The 26,990-nt window shown below is 31.1% G+C and overlaps 1 protein-coding gene across 1 annotated transcript; it reads left to right on the top strand.

Annotated features, from left to right (window-relative positions):
* The first annotated feature begins 21,985 nt into the window (after positions 1-21,985).
* On the top strand, positions 21,986-23,751 carry LOC143608388 (caltractin-like). Its single transcript, XM_077083436.1, has 5 exons — positions 21,986-22,145; positions 22,789-22,903; positions 22,996-23,032; positions 23,448-23,475; positions 23,556-23,751. Exons 1-5 carry the CDS (start codon positions 22,143-22,145, stop codon positions 23,727-23,729), a joined length of 357 nt encoding a protein of 118 aa, XP_076939551.1. The 5' UTR covers positions 21,986-22,142; the 3' UTR covers positions 23,730-23,751.
* Positions 23,752-26,990: the final 3,239 nt, after the last annotated feature.

The raw sequence follows: 26,990 nt of genomic DNA, 5'->3' as shown, positions 1-26,990 counted from the left end.
CATGGTACCCTAATGGGCCTAGCCCAGTTAGGGTTACCTCCACAAAACCCCCTCAGCCCAATAACATTGTATTAGTCCATATAATAAAATAAGCCAAACATAATAAATTTAGGGTCGTAAAACCGGGTTTAGTACCATACCCCTACACCAAGTGTAACCAACAGAATATTATTGATAAAAATAAGTTACAACGCTTGCACTAAGTGTTTATAACAAGGTGTGACTACACAACTATCTCATCTCTGACACTGCTACCATCCAGAGGTTGGTTCTACTAATCTTCTTGGCATCTAATATTCATAGTTCATGTTCGGCATAGGCCTCTATCCTTAAGCATTCTCATTGTAAAGCTAATCCAAATTGCTAATCCCCTTAGTACCTAAATACATGCTAAAAAGTGTCAACTAAAAAGTTGGTGAGTTCGTGAGTTTAGCTCACATACACATAAAAGATTTAATTCATAAAAGCGCGCAAGTTTGCGTATATGTAAGTATAAAGCATGGTGCACATCAATCAAGTCCACAATCAAACCTGCAACTAGCATAAGTATCCCCAACTCATACTAGAAGTTAAACCGTCCCGGATTATCACCTTGCTAAAAGCAATAATCAAACACGTAGGTTATATGCCGCAACGATCCGCAGATCTCAGTGTGGTTTACCCAACATAGGGTCACGATGCGTGGGGGTCTCCCAAATAGTACTACCCATACAAGCCTCCGGCCCATTCCCTCGGGCTAATGGTTGTGTAAAAGTTGGGACAAAATTTAGCAATAAAACACCTCTTGATAAATATCACACCATAAGTAAAACCAACATGTATCCAGCCCAAAAAGTTTAAGTAAAAAGGGCAGCACGAAACTCACCTCAGTCCGTATGCAATATGTATATGAAAGATAATCAATGCGCTTGCATTATACTAGAAATCACCAAGTACGCCTAGTATATATATTAAACAACAATAAGTTATCGAAGAACAATGTAAAATTCACTATTGGTATTGTTTACTAGTTAATTCTAAGTGTTTTTCCAACGCATTTGGTTCTCGATGAGTAAAGTTTCCTTTTACAGGAAGTTTGTACTTAAATAATTTAATAAGATTGATGTTTTGTGTTTAGGTATATAATTCAACTTCCGGAAGTTTTAGTTACCTCGGTTCATTTGTCGGATTTCGATAAAGTTTCCATTTTTGGAAAGTTCGGGTTTTCAGGAGTTTTAATGATTATTGGTTGGAACAACATGTCATGAGATTACGAAGGATAACAATGCCGCCCATCACCGGTGTTGTCCGTTTTAACAATATGTCTTTAAAGAAAAGTGTATATGAACGAATACTTTGTTAATTGATATATCCCATTTTTCATAAAAATATATGTTATAAAAATGAGTTATTTGCAGGTCTGAAAGTTTGGGGTTGTACGGTTTTAGTCCATGTACCTTCGTTTAATGTTTATTTTGGCAAAAACGAGTTAAAGACTTGGATAGTTTTTATAAAATAAGTAAAACTCAAATTGTGATTTTATTGACTCATACTTGCTGCTAAAAATCAAAAACTTCATAATCATAATTTTATACGTTTCAAAACGTTTGTTCCGTTTAAGTCGGTTTTACTGTAACTCGCGTATATACGCCATTTCTTTACAAAAAGGGCGTTATAAATAATGAAAACGGTTTATAAGTTATAATAAAGTATTTTACATATCACTTATGGAAAAATTTCCATTTTATATTTTTGAAGCATTTTAGTCTATAAAAGTCGGCCCGTTCGTCAGTTTTAATGAAACAATGAGTTTAATCATGCAAACGGGTCCTTTTTCGAAATCCACTTATCCTCAAATGTTTTATAGATTAATATGGGACGTTTTAACTCATGAGATTCTGTTTTAAAAACACATTTTTTTTATTTTCTATATTTGAGAAATAACCTGTTTTCGTTTGTTCCTAAAATACCCTTGTGTTGTAATTTTAGCAAAACTGACTTTTGGTTATATAACATGTCAGGACCTGTCATCTATACTATATAATAAACAAAAGTTTTTAAATACCACTTGTCATCACATTAGAGTGTTTCTTACCAATGTTTTCCTCCTCTCTCTCATATTAACTACATCCCTTTCTTATTAATAGTTTTAGATTTCATTTTTTTCTTTTTAATCTATCATTTTCTCTTTCTTAATAATTATTTTCTGATTTAAAAAATTTAATACAAACATAAATTTATTATTTAGTTTTACATAAATATATTGTATTAATTATTAATATTAAGCTTTTATACGTAATCAACTTTCACATTGATTAAATAATTATTTGAAAAATAAAGGTTTAAATATATTATATTAGTTATTAATATTAATGTTTAAGAAATAATATTATTGGATGAAGAGCAAGCTTAATACAAATTAAAAATTTCAATAAACATTAACTTATTAAATATATGATTGCTTACTAAATTACAAGTTTTTTCATTGAAACCTTTAAAAGATCATTTCACTATTTATGTATTCTCAGTGTTTGTGTTAATTTAAACAAACGGGTTTCTTTAACCGAATAAAGGATCAAACATGGTTCAGATCAAAACACTCTATGATTATAATGAGTTTTGGTCTACGGGTTGGTTTAAAAAAGTATTCATTTACAGTTACTTTTATTTATTTATTTATTTATTTATTTAATCATGCCATCATGTATGTTTCATCATCTTAAAAATCCACAAAAATTGTAAACACTAGACTACATGTTTTAGTTTTTCAGGTGATTAAGACAAATTCTTACCCTAGGAATATAAATGTTAGACTTAAGCACACTGTTAATCAGATGATAAATTGACTTTATATATCCTTTTATTCTTGAAGATTTAAAAAATATAGATTTCTTTAGTGAACAAGTAATACTTGCACCAAAAAATGAGTTTGTTCAAGAAACTAACAACCGTTTACTATCCATGTTTATGAGAGATGATAACTATTACCATTGTTCAGATGGTATATGTTAGAAATAAAACTATACGTTAAAACAAAGTATTACTTTTGTAATGTTTTAAATGGTTTCAAAATTTAAGGTTTGTCATAGGTTAGTCCCAAAAGGCGATGTTGAAGTGTTACTACTTAAAATATTAACTAGAAAAGTGACACATGTAATGAAAATAAACTAAATGTGAAAATACAATACGGTAATCATGTTATACAATGTGAAAATAAACTACATGTGAAAATACAAATGAACTCACATTTTTATTTTTAAAAAAAAATCATATACCTTTAGATATAATATCAATTTTAAATTTCAAAGAATGAAATTTTCACCTTATGTTTGTTTCACAATAAAGATAAATAAAAATTGACGCCAATCACTATTGGTTTGTTTTTTGGACAACCTGTTTTAACTTATAGTCAGTTATGTATTGCATTATCTAGAGTTAAAAGCAGACACAAAGTGAAACTATTAATTTAGGATATAGAGGGTAAAGTTATAATTAAAATTACAAATATTGTTTACAAAAAAAAACATTTAGAGATTTATGAATTTTCAACAACTCTTTATTTTCATATTGTGTAATGTGTAATTAGTCTATCATAAACTATATCTTTATATCTGTTCAACATATTTTTTTTTGTATTTCACATCATGTTATTTAAAAAAAATATATTTATTTTATCCGTGTTTCACACGGGTACATAACCTAGTAATAAATAAAAATGGGTTATTTTGACATTTCAAGTGTTTCAAAAGATGCTCATGGCTGCAATTTCACTAACAGACCCGGTTTTGGGTCCTAGTTCGATTTTAAAAATGATGTTTTCCGTAAGATAGTTTTGGGTCAGATATTATAGCATTAGAATTACATTCAGGGCTGTAAATAGAATTGGCATAATGTTATTTATGTTGTATGGCTTGTTTCTTATTAAAAGTAGATACAAAAGCGTTGGTTCGGAAGACTTTTAACACCCCGTTTCAATATTATCATTTGGGGGCTGAATTGTAATGTTTTTATGGACTCAAATAACATGTTTAACTTCTGGAGATTATGCTAAAATTTCAGAAGTTAATACGGTCATTTATCGGGTTTGTTTCAAATTAATTTTCACTTAAACGAGTTACCGAATGCCTACAAGTTGGCTTCGTTTTTAAGGGCTGCACATTGCAAACTTTTCAGTTCATGGTCGTGTTAATATCAGCTTCGTTTATATATTGTTCTCAACTCTTTGTCCTGTAACGCATTTGATTTGGTTTCAAGTTAACTCCCAAAAATACCCTTGGCCACCAATACTCATTTAAGTCTCGTTTTTCATCACAAAAATGTTTGGACCTGTTCTAATATATCATAATGACTTGCTAAAAATTTTATATTAACGTTAGGGTGTTGGGAACCCAAACAGTGGCTTCGATTCGGTTTGGGCCCGTTAGCACCTTTATGTTATATTTTTAACAAAACTTAATTTTGGTTATCAAGCATGTTAGGACTTGCTGTAATACATTAAAGGAGTTGTTTTAACATTTCATAGGTTTTAAAAACGTATTCAGAGCTGTTCTTGCGAGTATGGCCCCGGTTTTGGCCCGTTTGTTTTGGTTTTAAGAACAGAGTTTTCTGTTTATTTTATTTCATTATATATATATATATATATGATTTTATTTTTTTTACTTCCCGGTTTTAATTAACCAGAATTTAACATAATCATTATTAAGGTTTTGTGTTACTTATTCATATGGTTCCTTATGAGTTAAAAGTTGGGTTAGATGTTAAAAAGAATGGATCAGTCAAAGATTTGTTACATCATTTCCGAAAATTAAAAGATTGGCCACGATTTCCTCCCCAATCCCAGCAAACTTTTTCTCCAAGTCTTTACCTTATTTATTACATTGTAATAATTATAAATAGGGTTCTTTCTTATCATTGTACATACACAATAAAAATCAATACAATATTTTCAGCTTTCAATTCTTTTCTCTCTGTCTTTCTGTACCAGACAACATGGTATCAGAGCAGAGTTCATGATCCTCGAAACAACCCAACAATCTCAACAATCAATCCAAAATCCAAACCACCGCAGTTGCGCCGCGAAACGCCGCCGCCGCCGCCGTGGAACACCTATCCAAAACCCAAAATTCCGACCAAACCACCGCTGCCACCATTAACCGCCGTGAACCGCCGCCACCGCTGCCACCATTTTTCCTTGGATTTGTTGATAGCCAGTCCCTCTTCTCGATTGCTTAGTAGGTCTGATATTGATCGCGACTACAGGTGTAGTACAACTTGATTGATTCGAATCCTATTAACCTCTCATAGAATTGGGGTCCTGGTTTGTCAACTTCCTAACCATGCCAACCAACTATATAGGAAATGACTCTTGGATTTTCGATTCGGGTGCAACCGATACCATGACGTTTGACCCGTCAGATATTCGGTCAAGGTCAAACCCTAGAAGAAACCAAATTTATACCGCCAACGGTGGAACGATGCCGGTGAAAGGGGGAGGAACAATTGAAGTTTCACCAACTCTGAAATTACCAAACTGCCTTTATGTCCCGTCCCTATCGCAAAAACTACTCTCGGTTAGCCACATTACCAAAGAGTTAAATTGCACGGTACTAATGCATCCTACTTTCTGTCTTATACAGGATATCAGGACGGGTGCGATTATTGGACGTGGTACTGAGCGCCAAGGATTGTACTATGTGGATGAAGTGGCTCAAAAGGGTACTGTGATGTTGGCACATGGAACCGACAAACGAGAAGCCTGGCTGTGGCATAGAAGGTTAGGGCATCCATCTAATGGATATTTGCATCTTTTATTTCCAAAACTTTTTCCCTCAAATGGAAAAATAGAATGTGAAACCTGTCTATATGCAAAAAGCCATCGACAACCATTCAAACCTAGCAACACGAGAGTTGACACTCCTTTCTCCCTAATTCATTCTGATGTGTGGGGTCCTGCCCCTGTGTTGGGGGGACAGGGTTTCCGGTACTTCTTACTATTCGTGGATGACTGCACTCGCATGACATGGGTATATTTTTTAAAAACCAAATCTGAAGTGTATGAAAAATTTGCTATTTTTTACTCTATGATTCAAACACAATTCCGAACTAAAATTCAAATCCTTCGATCTGATAATGGGGGAGAGTTTGTCAATACACCTATGAAACAGTTCTTCAAAACCAATGGGTTAATCCATCAAACTTCTTGTTCCTATACCCCTGAACAAAACGGTGTATCCGAACGGAAAAACCGAATTATTCTTGAAATGACTCGCGCCCTGCTGATTGAATCTCAGGTTCCAACATCTTTCTGGCCTGAAGCAGTTGCTACCTCTGTCTACCTTTTGAATCGGCTCCCCACAAAAATTCTCAAGTTTAAAACCCCCTTAGATTGTCTTTCTAAATGTTCCAATGTCCCACATCCTCTTACACTCGAACCTCAAATCTTCGGGTGTATCGCGTTTGTTCATATACCCAAAATCAACCGGGACAAGCTCGGCCCATGTGCTGAGAAATGTGTATTTGTCGGCTATGGGATTGACCAAATAGGGTATCGGTGTTATAATCCAAAAACTCGTCAAATGTTTACCACAATGAACGTTGACTTTCTTGAAACCCAATATTTCTATGACACCCAACTCAGTGGTCAGGGGGAGAATGAGTGTATAGACACTCTGAGTTGGCTAGCTCAATTTTCCTCATCTGAAGAAGTAACAACAGAGAATCATCACAGTACGGTGAGCCCTTCAAACACAGCCACACAATCTGCGGAGCACAGTACCACTGAAGAGAGTCCACCCAACGTGATACCTGAAGTACCAACAGAAACTCCATCTACAACAACAGAAACTCCAGATCCACAGGCTGAATCAGTAGTGGAAGAGCAACCTACTCCACAGGTTGATAATGTTGAATCAGTTATAGCAGATACAGCCGAGAGGTACACTCTCCCTCCCAGGTCTAATAGAGGGGTTCCTCCAACTCGATACTCCCCAGAAAAACAGTCAAAAAATTCAAGGTATCCTGTAGCGAATATGGTCAACGGGAACTTATCTGACAGCGCTAAAGCATTTACCAGTTCATTATACTCTCAACAAATACCTAATTCTGTGAAAGAAGCTCAAGGAGATAAGAACTGGGAAGAAGCTATGAAAATGGAGATGGGTGCTCTCCTGAAAAACAACACCTGAGAAAGGTGTATTCTTCCTGAGGGAAAGAAAACAGTTGGATGTCGATGGGTGTATACAATAAAATACAAACCAGATGGTTCCATTGGAAGATACAAAGCTCGACTTGTTGCCAAGGGGTACACTCAGACATATGGGATTGATTACTATGAAACATTCTCACCGGTTGCAAAAATGGACACGATCAGAGTCCTTTTCTCTATAGCAGCTAACAAGAAGTGGTCTTTACACCAGTTTGATGTTACGAATGCCTTTCTTCATGGAGACCTAACAGAAGAAGTATACATGGAAGCACCTCCTGGTTTTTCAGGGGACTTTAAAGAAAGGGAAGTCTGTCGGTTGAAGAAATCCCTATATGGGCTAAAGCAGTCTCCTAGGGCATGGTTCGGAAAATTCACTTTGGCCATGAAAGAGTATGGGTATAACCAAAGCAATGCTGATCATACCCTATTCCTCAAAAGAAGAAAAGGTCTTGTTACTTGCCTGATCATATATGTAGACGACATGATCATTACCGGAGATGATGAAGAAGAAATAGCACGACTGAGAACAAATCTTTTTTCAAAATTTGAAATGAAAGACCTTGGGAATCTCAAGTATTTTCTCGGGATAGAAGTTTTGAGGTCCAAACAGGGGATATTCATCTGCCAAAAAAAGTATGTTCTTGATCTCCTAGCAGAAACGGGACTGGTTGACTGTAAACCAGCAGATACTCCAATGGTAGTGAACCACAACCTTCACATGGAACCCGATGGAAAACTGGCAGACAAAGAAAGGTATCAACGGCTTGTGGGCAAGTTAATTTACCTCTCTCACACTCGTCCTGATATAGCTTATGCTGTTGGAGTGGTGAGTCAATTCATGCATCAACCACAAGTTGCCCACATGGAAGCTGCTCAAAGAATATTAAGATATCTCAAGGGAACCGCAGGCCATGGAGTATTGTTCAAACCAAATGGACATTTAACTGTTGAGCTCTACACCGATGCAGACTGGGCAGGAGATAAAGGAAACCGAAGGTCAACATCAGGGTATTTCTCCTTGGTTGGTGGAAACCTCGTTACATGGAGGAGTAAGAAACAGAAGGTAGTTGCCTTGTCAAGTGCAGAAGCAGAATTTAGAGGTATAGCTCGAGGGTTAAGTGAAGTTTTGTGGATCAGGAAGCTGTTAGAAGATATTGGCTTTCCCCAAGTTGTTCCCAGTAAAGTTATGTGTGACAATAAAGCTGCAATACAAATCTCTGAAAACCCAGTTCAACATGACCGGACTAAACACGTGGAGGTAGATCGACATTTCATCAAAGAGAAATTGGAAGAAAGAATCATCGAACTTCCGTATGTTCCATCAAAAGATCAACTTGCAGATATACTCACAAAGGCCGTCAACGGAAATGCTTTGAGTAGTTGTTTGAGCAAGTTGAGTATTGGTGATCCCACTATTCAACTTGAGGGGGAGTGTTAAAAAGAATGGATCAGTCAAAGATTTGTTACATCATTTCCGAAAATTAAAAGATTGGCCACGATTTCCTCCCCAATCCCAGCAAACTTTTTCTCCAAGTCTTTACCTTATTTATTACATTGTAATAATTATAAATAGGGTTCTTTCTTATCATTGTACATACACAATAAAAATCAATACAATATTTTCAGCTTTCAATTCTTTTCTCTCTGTCTTTCTGTACCAGACAACATTAGACACAGGTTCAAAACTTAGAATATTGCACAGACGGAAACGAGAACGGGTTGCGGTACCTGGTGCACATTAGGGTCTCACGAGTGGCTTTATTTCTGGATCTTCAACTGAACCCATGAGCATAAACACAGAGAGATCGAGCTTACGGCTGTTGTTAGTTACCAAAGTACTAGAAGCAATAAGAAATCACGCTTAGAGCACAATAGAAAACGAGATTGGAACGAGTGGTTACCGGTTTCTTGGCTGGTTTGGATGTTCCAGAGAGAGAGAGCAGATAGGACTGTTTATCTTGCTATAACATAGTATTAGCAGGCGGACTATATTAGGATAGATTAGAGACCGAATGGAACGATTACAATTTGCCAGGATGCTTGCCACTGCAGATTCAAATGCTTCGATGGGCAGGGACAATTAGAAAACAATTGATAGAAGTTTGCAAAGGAGTTATTATATTGATTACAATGAGAGGTTAAGTAGAAGGATGAAATATGAATCTTGTTGCAGAGATTTCTTGGGTGAAGAGGCATGCAATTGATATTAATCACTCGCGATAGGAAGGGTAGGGGCGGTCGACTGTTTCTATTGGGCTGCCAGGATTCTAATAATTTTGATAATCTGATTTTATCATCTCTAATATTGCATTATTCACTTGTTATTTATATAAACTCCACAAATTATGTTATGTACTTTAGATAGGAACCAGTTTTCATATATAAAGCATAAGGTTAGGTAATTTATTTAATATTTAGTGTGTCATATATCTCTGTTTATCGACTTTTATTTCGTTTAATTCGGTGACCGGTTTGGGTTAAATATTTTGAATACTCGGGACGATTTAAATAATCATAAAATGGTTCGTATGACTTTTGAAATTTTCAGGTTCGTGTTAAACAAGTCTACCTTTGGTTTGCTTCATTCGGGCCAAGCTCATTAGTTATTGTCTCGACTCTTCGGGCCAAACCCATCGACATACGATCGCTTCCACTACATCACACTCGCTATCTAACGATAGGTTTTCTTTCATAAAATAATAATAATAAAAATTTAACCCCATTTTTAGGGTTGTTACATTGAAGGTTGGATAAATATGTAATAAATGATCTTAGTAGTGGGATATATGTAAATGTCCATGTCAACATCACATCATCATCATCATGTTCATCAAAAATCTTTTATAATGTGATTATTTATTTTTAACAAAACCAAAATAAAACATAATGGTTAAGAAAAAACTATTGAAAAAAACAATCTGAAACATAACTCTCATATCTAACAAAATTTATTATATATGGATAATACGTGTTAATATTATATTTATGTATTTCAAATATACACATAATTTTCTTTTATAAAAGATAATGTAAATATCTTTAAATTAAATACAGATATTAAAAAGATTATAATCTAGTTGTTCTTTAATTCATGATCCTCATTATTCAAATCGAAACAGGATCAAATACTTTTTCTTGAAAAACAACAACCAAAAAAGTAATATAACATAAATATATAATGTTAATTGCCGCAAATATTAGTATAATATGTTATTTTAGCTATATTTTTAATATTGTTATAGATATGGCTATTAAAGAGCAACAAACGTAGTTTCATGTAATGTATAAACTTAATGTGTAGTAATTAGGTAACTTTTGTGTTAGTAATTGATGTAATGTATGTAGTTTTTGTAATTCCGGTAATGTATGTAGTTTGAGTAATTTAATTATCCAAATTACAAAAACTATACAAAATATCCAACTTACTACACAATAATAACATAAAGGTTGTTAATGAATACGTGTTGTCACACTAAACATCGAGATCTCTGCTTTTTTTTGTTTGTTCTTATCATTAGTTGATTTCTACTTTTGTCTTTGCCAGCTCTCTAACTTACGTTGGTGGATTCGCTCAAAATTGAAAGTATCATATTCTTCACCGGTCTGTTTTTCCCTTGCGTACATTCATTATTGTTTTGCAATCGCCTTTCATGTTCTTTGTTATTTCGTTACCTTTTGGTTGTTGAAATAGGGCTTTTATACTGCTTTTTGGGGTGCACACAATATATTCGTTTAAGTGTCAGCTATTTTTCCATGTTGTTTAATTCTGAGTTTCTCTATATAATATATGCTTTAATCAAAGAATTATAGGTTACTAATTAGACTTGGCTATCTATGGACCATGGTGATGCATCAGCCTACATGAGTATTTGGTTAGCTGTTTATATTTTTCCTTTTGTTTACTTATTACGTGCAACTTTTTGTCAATGTTGAAAGTTGTTTGAATGTGAAAATGTCACAAGGATACATGTGTAGTTAGACAACTCAACCTGCATTTTTAGTTGGTTGTTAATATTTTTTCAAAAACCAGATATGAGACGTTCTCCTTTTGTTTGTTGCATGATGCCTTATTCTATTTTAGTTATTTTTAAAAAACCAAATATGAGGTTTTGAAATAGTTTAATTTTTCATTTATGTAAATGATGTTGCATTGCATGTCATGTTTATATCTTGTTTGATGTATTGTTTGTATTGTTTAGGTGATGGAGAAGTTAGTGCAGATGAGTTCATGAGGATGATGAAGAGAACTTCATATGGATTTTAGGCTATTTATATTTTATCATATGGTATGTAAAATCTATTTTATATATGTTGGTAAATGACAGATTGATGTTATGTAGATTGGTTTGATTTTTATGATATGTGTTTGGATTTATGTTATTGCGATGGCGCGGATCATTAGGCCTCAATAGATTGATATATGGACTGCGCAATTCAGTGTTTGCATCAACCCAATATACTCTACGGTTAGCCTTTACTTGTACTTGTAATTTTTCTTGGTCTATCTCTTCAACATTTGTGCGTTCTCTGTCACGTTTCCTAAGAGCTATGACATGGGACATGTTCAAATGTATGTTCTATTCGAGATGTGTTAGTACCTATCACGTTTGGAGGTGGATCTAACATATAACATGATTGCAGTTGCAAATATTTTTAAAAAATTGTGGCAGTTTACTGTATTCATATAGTTTTTCAATGTAGTTCTTATGGTGATTGTGATCTATAAGTGTGCTAGTATATAAAACCAATAACAAGTTGAGTACATGAGAACTGCATGACTTATTTGTTTTTGCTGCTTTGAATGTGATAAGAAAACGGATGTACAACCACTTCGGTTTCTTTCGTCTATTAATTATGATTTTTCTTTGTGCACTACGTTCAAATGTATAATACTTTGTTGCAGTTCTCAACTTACGAAATGGTTTGTTGAACTTGAACACACTATTTTAGTGACTAAAATTGGAACCTTGAAAAAGGTTGTAAATAATATGAATTACAAATAACTGAAATGAATTGCCGGGTTTTTAATTTGATCTGATTTTAAGAAAAAATGTAAACTTATTAAAAAAATTATTATCTTTGATTTCAATACAGCAGCATTGCTATATTATAAAACACTGATTTAATGTTATGTCGTTCCTTTTCATTTAAACTAGTTATAACAATGCATCTAAACTTGGTGCATCAATGCGTATAAAGTATAAACTATTTTATAACATTAAACATTACGTATCTTTAAATACTATTAAAGAAATACAATGTGGACACATGACAATCAACTAGGCTGTCCAGATGTGCAATCCAGTCACCAAATTACCATTTTCAGGAGCTCTAATATTGTGCCTTGTGTCATGTTGACCAAACACCAAAAAACTTATTTAAACCTTAATATTTTCCACCAAAATCATTTTAATATCTCTCTCTCGGCTTACTAACTCCACCATCCACCATCTTCTATATTCCGGTAATGTAGATCGGGATTAATCGTTTTACGGTAACAGGGGCGGACCTACTTGTATGGTACAGGGGTCGGCCGTCCCCTGTGAAAAAAAAAATTATTGCTTTTTTAGTGTTAAAATTCTGACCGACCCCGTAAAATTTTAACACCGACCCCTGTGGACTTTCAAAATCCGATGGGTGATGAAAAAAATGAAAGAAAGAAGGTAGCAGCATGACCAGGAAACGTTTATCCGGCCGGTTCGGCAGCCGTTCACCACTTCTTGCTGTTGGTGGTGTTTGAATAATAGAGAAGATACACTTCTGCAGTTCTGCTTGCGGTGCCCATATGCCCTATTCTTTTTGTACCTGGGCTTTTTAAATTTTATATGGTGGGCTTCTGGCCCAGTTTAGAAAGCTAAGAAAAAAAAGACTTCGATTAATTTTAATTGAAAGTGTTTTTTAGGCTATATTTTTCTTGTAACATAAAAAGAAAACATATAAGAAATCTGTGACTATGATTTAATATCTGGTTTGTTCGATTTATTATCCGAGCTTATAAATTCTTTTAGTTCTTCATGGTTTACATTTTATTTAGTTTCACTTATCACCTTTTCTATTTATTTTTTTTAACTTATTACTGTATTTAAAACCTTAAAACAAATATTGATTGGTATAACTATCCAGCCTAAAATTATATTATATGTTTTTTTATAAGACCCACCGGAACGGTTGAACCCGGCCAAAACAATTATATACCAATTTGACCCGACCCGTATAACCAAACCGAGACTATCTTTTTTATATATATTACCAAGTGGTGACCAAAAAATTTTCCGACCCCTGTAAAAAAAATTTATGGATCCGCCACTGTCCGGTAAGGTTATATATTATACTCTAATGGTCAACAATGTTATTTGATTTTCCGGCAAGGTAATATCTTTTTCCGATAATGTTTCCCGATATGGTTTTATATTTATTTTAATTTTATATGATTTTGTAATAAATGTTATATGATTTTGTAATAATCTCTTTAGGTTTTATATTTATTTTAATTCTTTTTCCGGTAAGGCCAATAATAAATTGTAAGTTAGTGGTTTAACATTCCATAACATGTAGCATTACCGCGACTAATTTTTTTTATTTCTAAAACGATTACAATTTCGAATTTTAAATTCCGAATTTAAGTTAAAGTTGAAATTTGTAAATGGTTGGTCAATATTCCATAACTTCTAAACTTACCATCATTACAATTTATTATTTTCTAAAACTATTTGATTAAAAAGTTTAAATTTCCAAATTTAAATTAAAGTTATTTTTTTTATTTAATTGCTGGTCAAACGGTTTAAGTTGGTCAAACATTTTTATATTGACTGGTCAAACATTAAAGTTGATTTTAACTTTAAGTTGAACTTTTTAAATGGGTGATTAAACAAATATTCATAATTTCTAAAATTACCATCACTAAAATTTATTATTTCTAAAACGATACAATTTAAAATTTATAAATTTTCAAATTTAAATTAAAGTTGAATTTCATAAATTACTAAGTAAATTTTTCATAACATGTAACATTACCACGATTAAATTTATTATTTGTAAAACGAATATTAATATTTAATTTTCTCATTTCAGGTTATGTTCCCGAGTTGATATAGCTAATTTCATCGGTTGAAGATTTGTTGATAAGATATCTTATTTTTTGTTTAATATTGATCTATACTTTTTGTTATTATTCATGTATTTATTTATTTTTCACAATTCATGTAATTTATTTGATTTTTATATAATCAATCATATATAGTTGTTGGTTTTGTCCATTTAATATATTTTAATCAGAACCTATGTATTAAAGAAAATTTTATTTTTGTATCTTATATTTATCTATTTATTAATGATAATCTCTATAATTTATAATAATTATTATAGTTTTAGTAATTTTGTTATTATTGATTCGTTAGCTTTTCTAATTAGTTGTTACATCTTATTTTGACAGAAATAATAACATTTACACCTTACCATTTTTATATTTCAATATATTTGACTTAAAACATTATTATGTTATTATATTGTAATATACATTATATTTTCTATATATAACCAATTACGTTATATATGGAAAACCCAATAAATAAGTTATAAAGTTTTCATGATTTTAATTACAAGATATTTAAACTTCTTTTAAATTCGGAAATTGACCAATCTTTCAACAAACTTTTAAAGGTTGTAATACTCTCCATAATTTTGAACTCATTTCAAAATCTTTCCATAATTTTTTTAGGTTTTCAAAGTAACCGATTTGATTTTCATATTTGTAGTTATTTCTAAATTAATTAGTCATATTAGTAAAATTAGAACATATTTGATTTTAATATTTGTGATTTGGCATTAACTAGAATTAGTTATCATTTTAATATTCAAAAAACTAATTGTCAAACTAAAAATTCTTGCCATAATTGTAATGTAATCTTACTTTAATTTACATGAATATTAATTATTAATTAATACTAAAATAATAACCGTGTTATTTTAGAACACAATATTCAAATTGACATAATTTCTAATAATCAATACTTAACATATCATAAATTAAATAACCGTTTTATCATCATTTATAAATATTATTCGTCACATATGATTTAGTGAATATTATTAAACATGATAACTTTTCATAATTTATTAATATTAGTGTACCCATGAATCAAGATATTTCAAATTATTTCTATCTTTACATAGAATACCAAATTCAAACTTAAAACTATAAAATTTAAACTCCTTTTTAATTAACATATTTAAACTCTTTTTAAATTCGGAAATTGATCAATCTTTCAACAAATTTTTAAAGGTTTTAATACTCTTCATAATTTTAATCTCATTTCAAAATCTTTCCATAACTTTTTGAAGTTTTCAAATTAAACGATTTAATTTTCATTTTTGTAATTATTTCTAAATTAATTAGTCATATTAGTAAAACTAAAACCGATTTGATTTTAATTTTTGTGATTTGGCATTAACTAGAATAAGTTATCATTTTAATATTCAAAAAACTGATTGTCAAACTAAAAATACTTACCATAATTGTAATTTAATCTTACTTTAATTTACGTGAATATAATTATTAACTAATACAAAAATAATAACCACGTTATTTTAGAACACAATATTTAAATTGACATAATTTCTAATAATTAATACTTAATATATCATAAATTAAATAACCGTTTTATCATCATTTATAAATATTATTTGGCACATGTGATTTAGTAAATATTATTAAAAATGACAACTTTTCATAAAATATTAATGTCACTTTCTATTTCAAAAATTAAATTAATCACATATTAATTTCTTATTGTTATTATTTATAGTAGATTCAATTGATTACGAGATTCCACACCCGAAACATAAGTTTTTTTTATATTCACCGTTTTAAATTTGGTTATGTATGTTCAATATTTTTTTTAGAATTTGTGTTCACAAAATATTAATGTCACTAAATTTCTCAATAATATATAATAAACACGTATTATATTTTTATCCATTTTAACTAAAACTTTTTTAAACATAATATAAATCTTCTAATTATAACATCCAAACAATTTGATAGTCTAAGTCTTCATAATGTTTTCAAAGAATATTAAAAATATTTGATAATTTATTTCCTATACGTTTATATTTTGTTTTCATTGATTTTGCATCATATTTTTTCACCTTTAATTATTTTCAAAGTCAACATAAAATTTTTTAATCTTTCCAAAGTTATTTGAAAATTCATTTATTGTAAAATGTTTTCAAGTTTTATAACTTTAATAAAATATTAATGTCAGTGATCATTTAAAAGTTTGTTGCAAGATTGGTCAAAAATCAAACAAAATTTCATAATTTTTTAAAGTTGACTAATTCCAATTTTTTTATATTTTGTAACTATTTTGAAAACAGTTTAAAACAGGTGTTTTAGAAGAGTATAAAATTTGTTAGGTATAAAATGACGGTCAAAAAAGGTTTTTATTGATATATCTTTTTGGTTTAATGGTTTAAGTTAAAGATATTTATGTCGTCATTTTACTTTGTTTGTTGTTGTATGTTATTTTGTTTTAATAAAAACAAAATTTTAATAAAAACAACTTTATTAATGTTCAAATGTTACTCATTATTAAATATGTTATCATGGTATATTTAATTTGGATGCTATTAATTGTTTTATTGTATTTTTCAGGTGATGAAACAAAATGAGTTTCTTTTGATATAATGTTTGAAGAAGTTGATGGTGGTTTAATATGAAAGTAGATGTTTATGTGTTTTGTTGATGTTTTTTGGTTGTTCGTTATACATTAACTATTGTAACTTTTAAGATCTAGACAATGTAAATGGTTAACGTTTTGGTCTGAAAGTTTGAAGAAGTATTGTGTTGTTTGAATTTGTTGTTTAAATTTATTATGTTTGTTATGTTCAAATTAACTTCCTGTAATTTGGAAGTTTTAATATTAAGACAACGTAAATCTATTACTTTTTGGTTGGTATGGTGATGTGTTAAGTGACAATATAAATCTATCAAGTTTTAATAGTTAAAGAAATATTATGTTTGTTTAAATTGATGTTTAAGTTGATTATATTTAGTGACAAGCTATTCGACTCGCGTGTTATGCGGACCTGTACCCTAGTCTCTGCATAATAAAAGAAGGACTTTTAAGCCACTTGTCATCCCATCAATGTGTCAGCCATTAAGAGCTTGTCATCCATAGAAGCAATATGGATGTTTCTATCAATTAACAGGCGGGTTTATTTATATCCAGGACTACTCAGAAAATTCAAAATTCAAACCTTTCTTCTCACTAGTGAGCAACATCCAAGAAAACCCTAATTCTACCCCTTCTAGATCTTTCGCTGAAAACATCAGTACTTTAAACCTTCATCAGCGCTGGCCAGTTATTATCCAATCCCCATTCTCTTCCGTTATCCACAATAGATATAACCTGTATGTTTATCATGAAATCCCCAATTATATCTATTTCAAATTTGACCTATTTGATTGGGTTTTCTTAATTAGGGCAGAATTGAAATCAGTCGTCTATTTGATCTCACAAACATGTTTTTAAAGATGGTATGTTAACTAAAATTCACATTCTCCTTTCGTTTTTGGAAAATATAATGTCTGAACATGTTATTGGGTGATTATTTTGACATGTTTTGTGTAAAAATCATGATTTCTTGCAGTTTGTTTGAATTGGAGACTGCCTGCATACCATTGGAGCATAGGATCCGGTGCAAGAATCAATAACTGGTTAGTACATGTTGAGGTTCAATTCTTATTATATATATTATTTTGTATTTTGTATTGATTAATTATGACTCTTAAAAATTCAAATGGTTTTAGATGCAATGATTTTATTTTTGCATACTTTGTATTATTATTTTTGAGGGGAAGAGGATGGTGCAACAACAATGTCTATACTTGCCTGCCTAAAGTGTGACCCTTTAGGATCTTCAAATCAAATGATCCGCACATGTAGGTAGACAAAGCTTATAAAGATAAGCATCAGTTGTTGTTCATAAAGTTTAAAAGAGGTAATTTTTTACCCATTTACATGTAATGGATCAATTTGTATTATTATTTTTGACCTGTTTATTGAAAGATCGGTTTGTTTATAGGCGTATGCTACACATATATATACCAATTTTCTTATATTCAAATTTGAAATGGAATTAAATAATTAGGTACCTTGACAAGCTTCCAACTACTTTTGGAAATCCACTTTGCTTAACTGAACACGAGCTATCAGATTAAAAGGACTAAACAAGGCAACCTAATTGCAGGTGCTATTATGACTTAAAAATGAGAATGAAGTTTGATTTTTTTAATTAAGAAACATGTTACCTTTTCAACTGTGTATGTTACAGAAAAACGTTGTTGATATTGATGTTGGAGATGTCAACAACTAGCTGGCGGAAGTCGAGTTTGTCGAAGATATCACCAAATTCTACAAATTCGTATATGTGAGATTTAAAAGATCGTTTAGTTATAATTTTATTGAATTTCTTGATGTGGGTTGTGAAAAAAGTTACGGATTTGGGTTAATCTTTTGTGTTTCGATAGAAATTTTCAAACTGGTATACCAATTTCTTAATGCTTTGTATTCCTGAACAAACATAAATGAATGAACGAGGCATGTTTTCATGTTCTTTTATTTAGTGGTGGTGGCAGCATTGAATTTATAAATGCTGATTTTAGGTGAACTTTTCTTTTATCAAGCTGGTTAAATTACAACTGTGACCATTAACCAAATCAATTGTAATTTTTTTTGCTCAGGTTCAGTAATCTGATGGAAAGAAACATTCCTTATGAGTTGATGGGATATCTTTTGTTGTGCCAGCTGCCAAAAGTGTGGCTATTGTTATAACAAGGGGCATTGGTGAGCTTTCTATTCTACACAAACTGTAATATCATATTTGTTGATCATTTAGGCATATAGTTTTGAGTTCATACTCATGTTTAATAAGTAAAACCTAATTCTTGTCAAATTACACGCAGGGAAATTAACATTCCTTAGCTTAATCTTTAGAATTCTTTGATCCAATCTGGCACGATAACTTTTCTCTTTTAATTTCTGACTTGATTCTTAATTTGGGCAAATGAATAATTGGTATTTTATAGATATGATTGCAAACACTTTATTGTAACAGGTAAGGATAGACGGTTAGGATAACGGAAGGTGACACTCGAAAGCCTTAGAAAATATATTGGTGTTGTTCCGCAAGATGGAGTAGGTTTTATAAATATTATTTGTAGTATCTATTTAAGTTGTCTTTTAAGTTGGCATTTGTATGATTTACTAAAAGTGTTGTTTATTAGCAGGTATTGTTTAACAGCACAATATTTTTTTGTTAGGTAATATTTTGGATTATGAATTTTTTGAAATTTTACTTATGTTTGTTGAATGTTTAGTTATCATATGATGGGTAAATTGACAGTGTCGTGTTCAACTATAAACTTTATTTTTTATATAAGCAATTGGATGGTTATTAAAGGCTTGATGTTGGACTGATGTTTTAAAATTTTGCTACAAAATGTAAAAGTTAGTTATCATGTAATATGCAAATATTAATGACTCATAAAATTTATTTTAAATTATTACAAAAAACACTATATTTATCTTTCATGTTCAATTAAACAATACCTTTTTAAACCGATTTAAAAAATATTGAAAAAATAAATAGAGGTAAAATTTCAATCCACAATTTATAAAAAATCACTATATGTTCTTTCTCTATCCTATAATTTATACTAACATTTTAAAGGATTAAGGGATAAGATGAGAATGCTCTAAGTGATAAAGTTGGTAGCAACTGAGATAGTTTATGAAATACTTCTCCATTTATAATAATTTTGAGTAAAAGTAAGGTATGAATGAATTCGTTGGGTTTGCAATATGAATTTTTATATTAAATTTGACAATTATGTGCTATGTGGGGTTAAGAAATATGTCTAACAAACCAAAAAGTTTTGTAGTTAAAGTAACTAACAAAGCGTTTACTTGTGTGTTCTAAATTTCCATTATATTATAAATTTAACTAAATTTTTATAGAATATGTTATGCGATTATTGTAATTGGTTTTCAGTCATGCATGGTTAATTTACATCATCTTATAAAGGAAATTGATTAAAATAATTGTAACTATTTATTGTTGGCAAATAACAGTCCAACTAATGTCATGGAACGATGGCTCAATCTTTTAACATATTTGTTTCTAATAGTCCGCGCCTAACAAAATTCTACCTTCGTTAGTTGCAGGTCACATTTAAAACGTTTTTGTTTGGAAATTTAACTACAAATCTTTTGAATTTGTTTGACATATTTCAAAACCCCACTTGAAAAATACTTGTCAAATTTAAAATAAATATTTATATTGCAAACCCAACTGAAACAAAAAAAAATCATGTAATTAAATAAAAACAAACTTAAAACTTGATTAATATTTTACAAATTGTAATAGATTAAAAATTGTATACAAACAAGTATATAGAAAATTGTAATATATTGTAATAAATTTTTATACTTTTTTTTTCATCTTTATATTTAAATTACTTGGTTACATGTTAATTTAATTTTTAAAAATTTCAAAAATATGTTTAAAATTTTATTTTTTTTAACCCGTTTATCACACGGGTATATAAACTAGTAAAGTATAAACGAAAACAATAATATTCCAGATGGCCCAAATTATACTATCTATAAAAGGACAATGATGTGGTACTGTAGCAATTGTATAATACACTATTTTGATTTTCAAGTTTAGTCCTTTGTCATATTTTGTGAATAAACTTTTGGCCGTATGAGTTATGCCAACTTTAGTCATTTGTTATTTTAGGAATTAATTTTTGACCCCTGATAAGTTTTATAATGATGTTTTAGCTAAATCTTTGAGTTTCAAATAAAAATAGCAAAATCATTTGTAGACAAATACTAAATGTTAATGCTTAAATGAAAGCCTACTCCTTAACTATATCACTTTATCACTTTCTACTTGAATCTCGATGAGAGAGTAACTAAGGGTGAAGACATATGAGAGCATTACTTCACCGGAGATCGACAATATCCAATACTCAAAACATATATGTTTAGTTTTTAACCTTTGAAAACACAAAAACGTATGTGATTACATATTTACATTGGTTAAGTGCCACCGTAAAGCTCGGCTGGTTAACACTTGATTAACTGGTTAACTTATGAACGAGCTATATTATTACAACAATACATCCAAAACATTACAATATCTAAGACCATATTTACCGAAGGACTTTTGGCTTAATAATAGCAACCAGCTATTAACTAAATGTGTTCCGTATTAAACAGTTAAGGTTTAAACCCATCATTAAAAATATTTTTAATCTAAGAATATATATAATTTAACACACGATATATTATATATATACTAATTTGCAAACTTCATCTCACTCACAAACTTGACTATTTATAAAATGTACAACTATATGTGCACACGATACAAACAGTTCAACTCACAAACATAAATGGTTTATGTGGTTTAGCTAAACTAATTTTTTTTGAATTTAGCGTTGATGTTGTAACGAGCTCAATTGATACCAGTCAAATTCGCGTGTCTACAATTCCGCAACGCGGCTGGTTTTTTTTGCTAGTGAAGTACTAAATAGTAAACACTTCAAACTTCACAGTCACACGTCCCACTTCCCAGCCACTTTCAACATGACTCAGCTTTCATATATACACTATATATATGGTTTTGGTCCCACACAACATATTTTCTTTACTTTAATAATGCAAGTAAATGCAGTCTATGTATTTAGTTTTTTTCTTTAAATAAATAATATTAATGAACCTTACCAAAAGTAGTAATAATATATGTTTGACGTTTGTATCCTGTCTGCATGTAAAGTTAACGACCAGTATTATTCTTTACTTTAATCCTACATCTTCCATATTGTTCTTGATAACAAAGTCAAGGCGGAGAAACTAAAACCTGTTTTCAACCTCAAGATTCATCTATAATGGTAAGTATGTGTTCATGTTCATAATTTCGTATAAAATTGCATGAAAAATCTGTATTTTCGGGCGTGCACGGTTCGGTTGTGTTAATTTTCCAGATAAAATTTGGGGGTTTTCTTAATAAATTGGTATTGAAATGATTTAGCGAAAAAAATCAACGAATATAGTTTTGAATTTCATGTAGGGGTGTGCACGGTTTGGCTTTGGGTCGGGTTTGGGCCAAAACGAACCAGAAACGAAAACTTCGGTTTTTGAATTTTGGAAAACGACACGTTTTTTTCTTTTTTTTTTCAGTGTTTGATTCGGTTTTAGTTTTACGGTTTATTGTTTGAGCTTGAAAATTTTGGGCTGTTAAACAGTTTGGTCCAAAATAATGAATTACGCCTAAACTATTTTTTTATTAATAACTAATTAATTATTATATTCTTGGTCTAAATTATTTGAATTATATATTTATTAAATTCTTAGAAATTACTTTAAAATAAAAAATGAAAATCTATAAATTTGGTTCGGTTTTTTATCACATGAAAGTTTTTACAAAAACATCAAACCAAACCGTTGGTTTTTGTTTCTCTTCAGTTTTTCAGTTTCTGATCGGTTTCACGTGAATCTTCTTTCATGTTTAAATTTGTGTTATTAATTTATTAGGGGTTTTATGGAGAAACAAAGAAACAAAACCCTAGTGGACGTCACCATGGATTTACTCAGCAAACTAGGCAGGAGATGAAAGAAGCTTTTGACTTATTTGATGCTGATGGCAATGGTATAGTAATATTATTATCATGAACCCATTAATATTAATACATATGCAATTTCAGTGAATAATAATAATTGTTATTTTGTTTACAAATTTAGGTACCATTGATGCTAGGGAATTGAGTAATGCAATGAGGTATGAAGTAGAGGTGTACAAATCGGTTAATGGGCCCAAACCGGTTTGGTTATAAACTCGACCGGTTTAGTCAACGACTGGTCAAAACTGGTTTGGGTTATAAACCAGTTTAGGAGGAAAAATGATCGAACCTATCAAATCGATTCGGTCCGGGTTATAAATGGCTTTGGGCTAAAAAGAGGGTCGGGGCAAAACGAACCTGTTTTTTTTTTCAAATTGGGTCGGGTCTTTTTCCGTTTTGAGTCCCCAAAGTGCAAACTGGTATACGAATTGCCGGTTTGGGTCGGGCTAGAAACGGGTTTGGAACGGTTTTTTTTGGCAATCTCTAGTATGAAGTATGATATCATTTAATGATACCAAGAAATCTTATGATATTAATGTGTATAATCGATTTCTTGACACGGTTTTATTTTAGGGCCCTCGGGTTTGAAATGACGAAGGAGGTAACATTCATCCACTGTTGATTTGCAATGTTGTTTTGTTGCTTAAAGATTTGATTTCAATTTTTTTGTAAACGTTCCAGCAAATTAACGAAATGATAGCGGAAGTAGACCGAGATGGGAGTGGTGCAATTGATTTTGATGAATTTGTGTACATGATGACTGATAAAATATGTGAGAGGAATAATAGAAGAGAGCTTACGAAAGCCTTCAACATCCTAGATCATGATAAAAATGTAACATTTTGTACAAATTGAGTCTATATTTTTTTTATAGAATTTGAAGCCAATGTATGTATTTTTTGGTGGTGAAAACAGGGAAGATATCAATTAAAGACATGAAGAACATGGTTAAGGAGTTAGGTGTGCGATTTACAGAGGAAGAGATCGAATCAATGGTGGAGGAAGCTGATCGTGATTGTAAGTTTTGTTATTTTTTGTCAAAACGGGTTGAAAGCAATACTTAGATATGGCAATGTGCTGGGTTTAGAACTAGTTTAGGTAAACTGTAATCCCAACCCACGGTCAAAAAAAGTTTGTCCCATAGACCCATACCCTTGCCAAAACTCGTCGGGTATCAACCGATAATTACCTGTCAGGTAATGGGTACACCCGCCGGTTCGGGTAAATTATCGGGCATATTATATATTGTAGCCACTTAAAATAAATCGGGTATATTATATACCGTATAGACTTAAAAAAACCGGGCTGGTAGGAAATAAAGAGAAAATTATGTCGGGTATCACCATATCAGGTTAAGTAAACGGATATATCAACAAATCATGTACCCACAAGTCGGGTCGGGCCAGGCTAGGCCGGTACTATAGTTATGAGGTAGTAAATTGTATTGGGATATGCTTTTACCTAGGAGTACTTAATTAACGAGTCGGGCAGGGTCAGGTGAGCTCAGGGTTGAGCAACAAACAAGCTTAACTCGGCTTGTTTTAACAGGCTAAAACTTGAGTTCGTATTCGTCTAGTCTAGGATAAAACTCGGGTTAATCATAATCTTTTTTTTTTGTATGTGGGTACATTAAAAGAAAGTGTTGGATATTTTTTCTAATTAAAGTTGGGATTTTTTTACGGCTAATTTACGTCTTCTGGGAGACTTGAAGTCAGAGACCTCCCAACACCTTGGTGTTTAAAAACTTTGTCTTTGTCAATGGACCACCAATCCCATTGGTGAATATTGGGATTCTTAAAAGACAATTACTTTGAGCGAGCCAACGAGCAACACCTCTGCTTGAGATTATAAAAGCTATTTTCAGCTGTTCGTTTGACAATTTCCGTTTTCTATATAAATGTTTTGTTTTGTTTCTTGTTATAAAATATAACATGCATCGCCTCGTTTAATGTTATCTTTTGAATAAAAGAGCAAAATTAGATTGTAGTATTACCTTAATTTACTAATTATGAATATATATATTGATTAGATGATGGAGAGGTAAATATGGAGGAGTTCGTGAGAATAATGAAGACAACTTCATATGGATACTAGGACCCTTTCCTTTGAATCATATGGTGTGTGCATGTATAATCCAAATGTAGTCATAAGTAATGACAACTATGTAATCCTTGGCTTTCTTGGTTTTTTAAGTCAATAATCTTTGCTACTAGCTCTAGGTGTAAAATGTAACCTAAAATTTCTATATGTAGCTTTTGCAATGCAAAGAAAAACCTACTATGAAAACGGGTGTCGAATCTATCATTTAGTCGACTCTTGAAAGGTAGTAGGGGATTCCATTTTCTTTCAGACCGTAATCGTACGTTTGAATATGAAAAAACAAATATGCATGCTAAAGTTTGTTACCTATTTATTATTAAGATGGACTAAAGAGTTTTCAGTCTAATGGTATTAAGGAGTTAGATGATAAATCTCTTCAAAGTGAGGAGTCAAGTTCTAGTTTAACTATATAAGTTTTTTAACTGTTGAACTTAATATTTAATTTAATAAATTATTAATAATAATAGAGCTTTAGTTACAACATAAAAGAAATAATCATTTAAATTTGTTTTTAGTTAAAAATAAGTAAACCAACGGACCGAACATGTGTTGATGAGAATGCTTTGACTTTATTTTTCGGATTTTCTCTTCGGATTCTGTAACGATTGTCACTACCATCACGAAATGACACTGACTGAGAAATGATATAAAAGCGAAGTATAAGGACTATTTGTGTAAGCAAAAAAAAGGTTAAAATGTCATTGTGTAAAATTTAACAGAATTCATGCAAAAAAGGTAAGTGTTAGCCTCGAAGTATGTTACAAATTGGATCGTATAGGTCCTATACGATCGTATAAAGGATGTGTGAGTTTCTAGAATAGGTGTATGAATAACATGACCCATAATTATTAGTACCTGAAATGTATATATTCATGGGTTCATAATACTATTAATAATATCATTGCCATCAGCATCAAATAGGTCAAAAACACGTTTCATCTCTTTCTTCATATGCTGACTAAGCCCCTGATATATAGGAGAAGAACATATAGATGTTTTAAACTTCTAAGCTAAGGGCTCAGCTATACACACAACAACGTAAACGCATGATATTTAATCCAACACCGTTTTAACCCGCCATTTGGGGTAGAAGTTGAATGGCCGTTTGTAAAAAAAAATATCTATGGTATGGTCAGAATGGCCTTTTGAAAAAAGGTTAGACGCCTGTTCAAACAAAAAAAATTAAAGTTTGACCGTCTATGATTAGAACGGCCGTTTGGATATTAGGCGGACGACCATCCTGACCAATAATTTTCATAGTTTGACTTTCTTGGTCAAAATGACCGTCTGGATGTTTTTAGAACAGTCATTTGATATTGTGAAATCAGATGCAGGTGGAGTAAATATAGCATGATATAGCATGACTCGTTATACAAATTAACACATACCATTGTAGCTTTGTAACACCTGAATATTTTTACAACAAAGACATACCAAACTACTACTGAAGTAAATCAAATTAAATAGACATGGGTAGGCATGGTTTTCGACATTCATTTATGATAGATATATATATTTATACATGCTTTATAGTAAAAAACTATTTAAATTTACTTTAATTTATTTAAATATTACTAAATGGCTCTTAGTTTCTCTTTTTTAAATCTGCATATTAGTTCGATTAAAATTATTGGTTCTATTATTTATTCATTTATTTTCTATAGTTATGTGACCTTTTCTAATTATTTCAATAACTATTACTTTACTTTTTTTATATTTAGAGTTGGGTTTGGATCAAATTCAAATAAAATTAACGTGCTAAACGTGAAAATCAAGTAGAGTAATTATATTTACAAGTAGAGTAATTATGTATTACTCTACATCATAGAGTAATTACATTAACCTTCTTCTTTAAAGTTAATTACATAAATGGTTTATGTGGTTTAGCTAAAATAATAGGTTTCGGTTCTAACTTTGAAAGGTAACATGTTTGGTATTTATGATGACTTTGGTTATTCATACATCCTTTGGCTTATTCACACACTCTTGGAACACATACGATTGTATGGGTATTAT

This window comes from Bidens hawaiensis, unplaced genomic scaffold, assembly GCF_021521415.1.
Source record: "Bidens hawaiensis isolate Kalapana, Puna unplaced genomic scaffold, B.hawaiensis_p1.1 tig00419365_1, whole genome shotgun sequence".
In the NCBI taxonomy this organism is placed as follows: domain Eukaryota; kingdom Viridiplantae; phylum Streptophyta; class Magnoliopsida; order Asterales; family Asteraceae; genus Bidens; species Bidens hawaiensis.
This window is presented reverse-complemented; position numbering and strand designations above follow the sequence as displayed.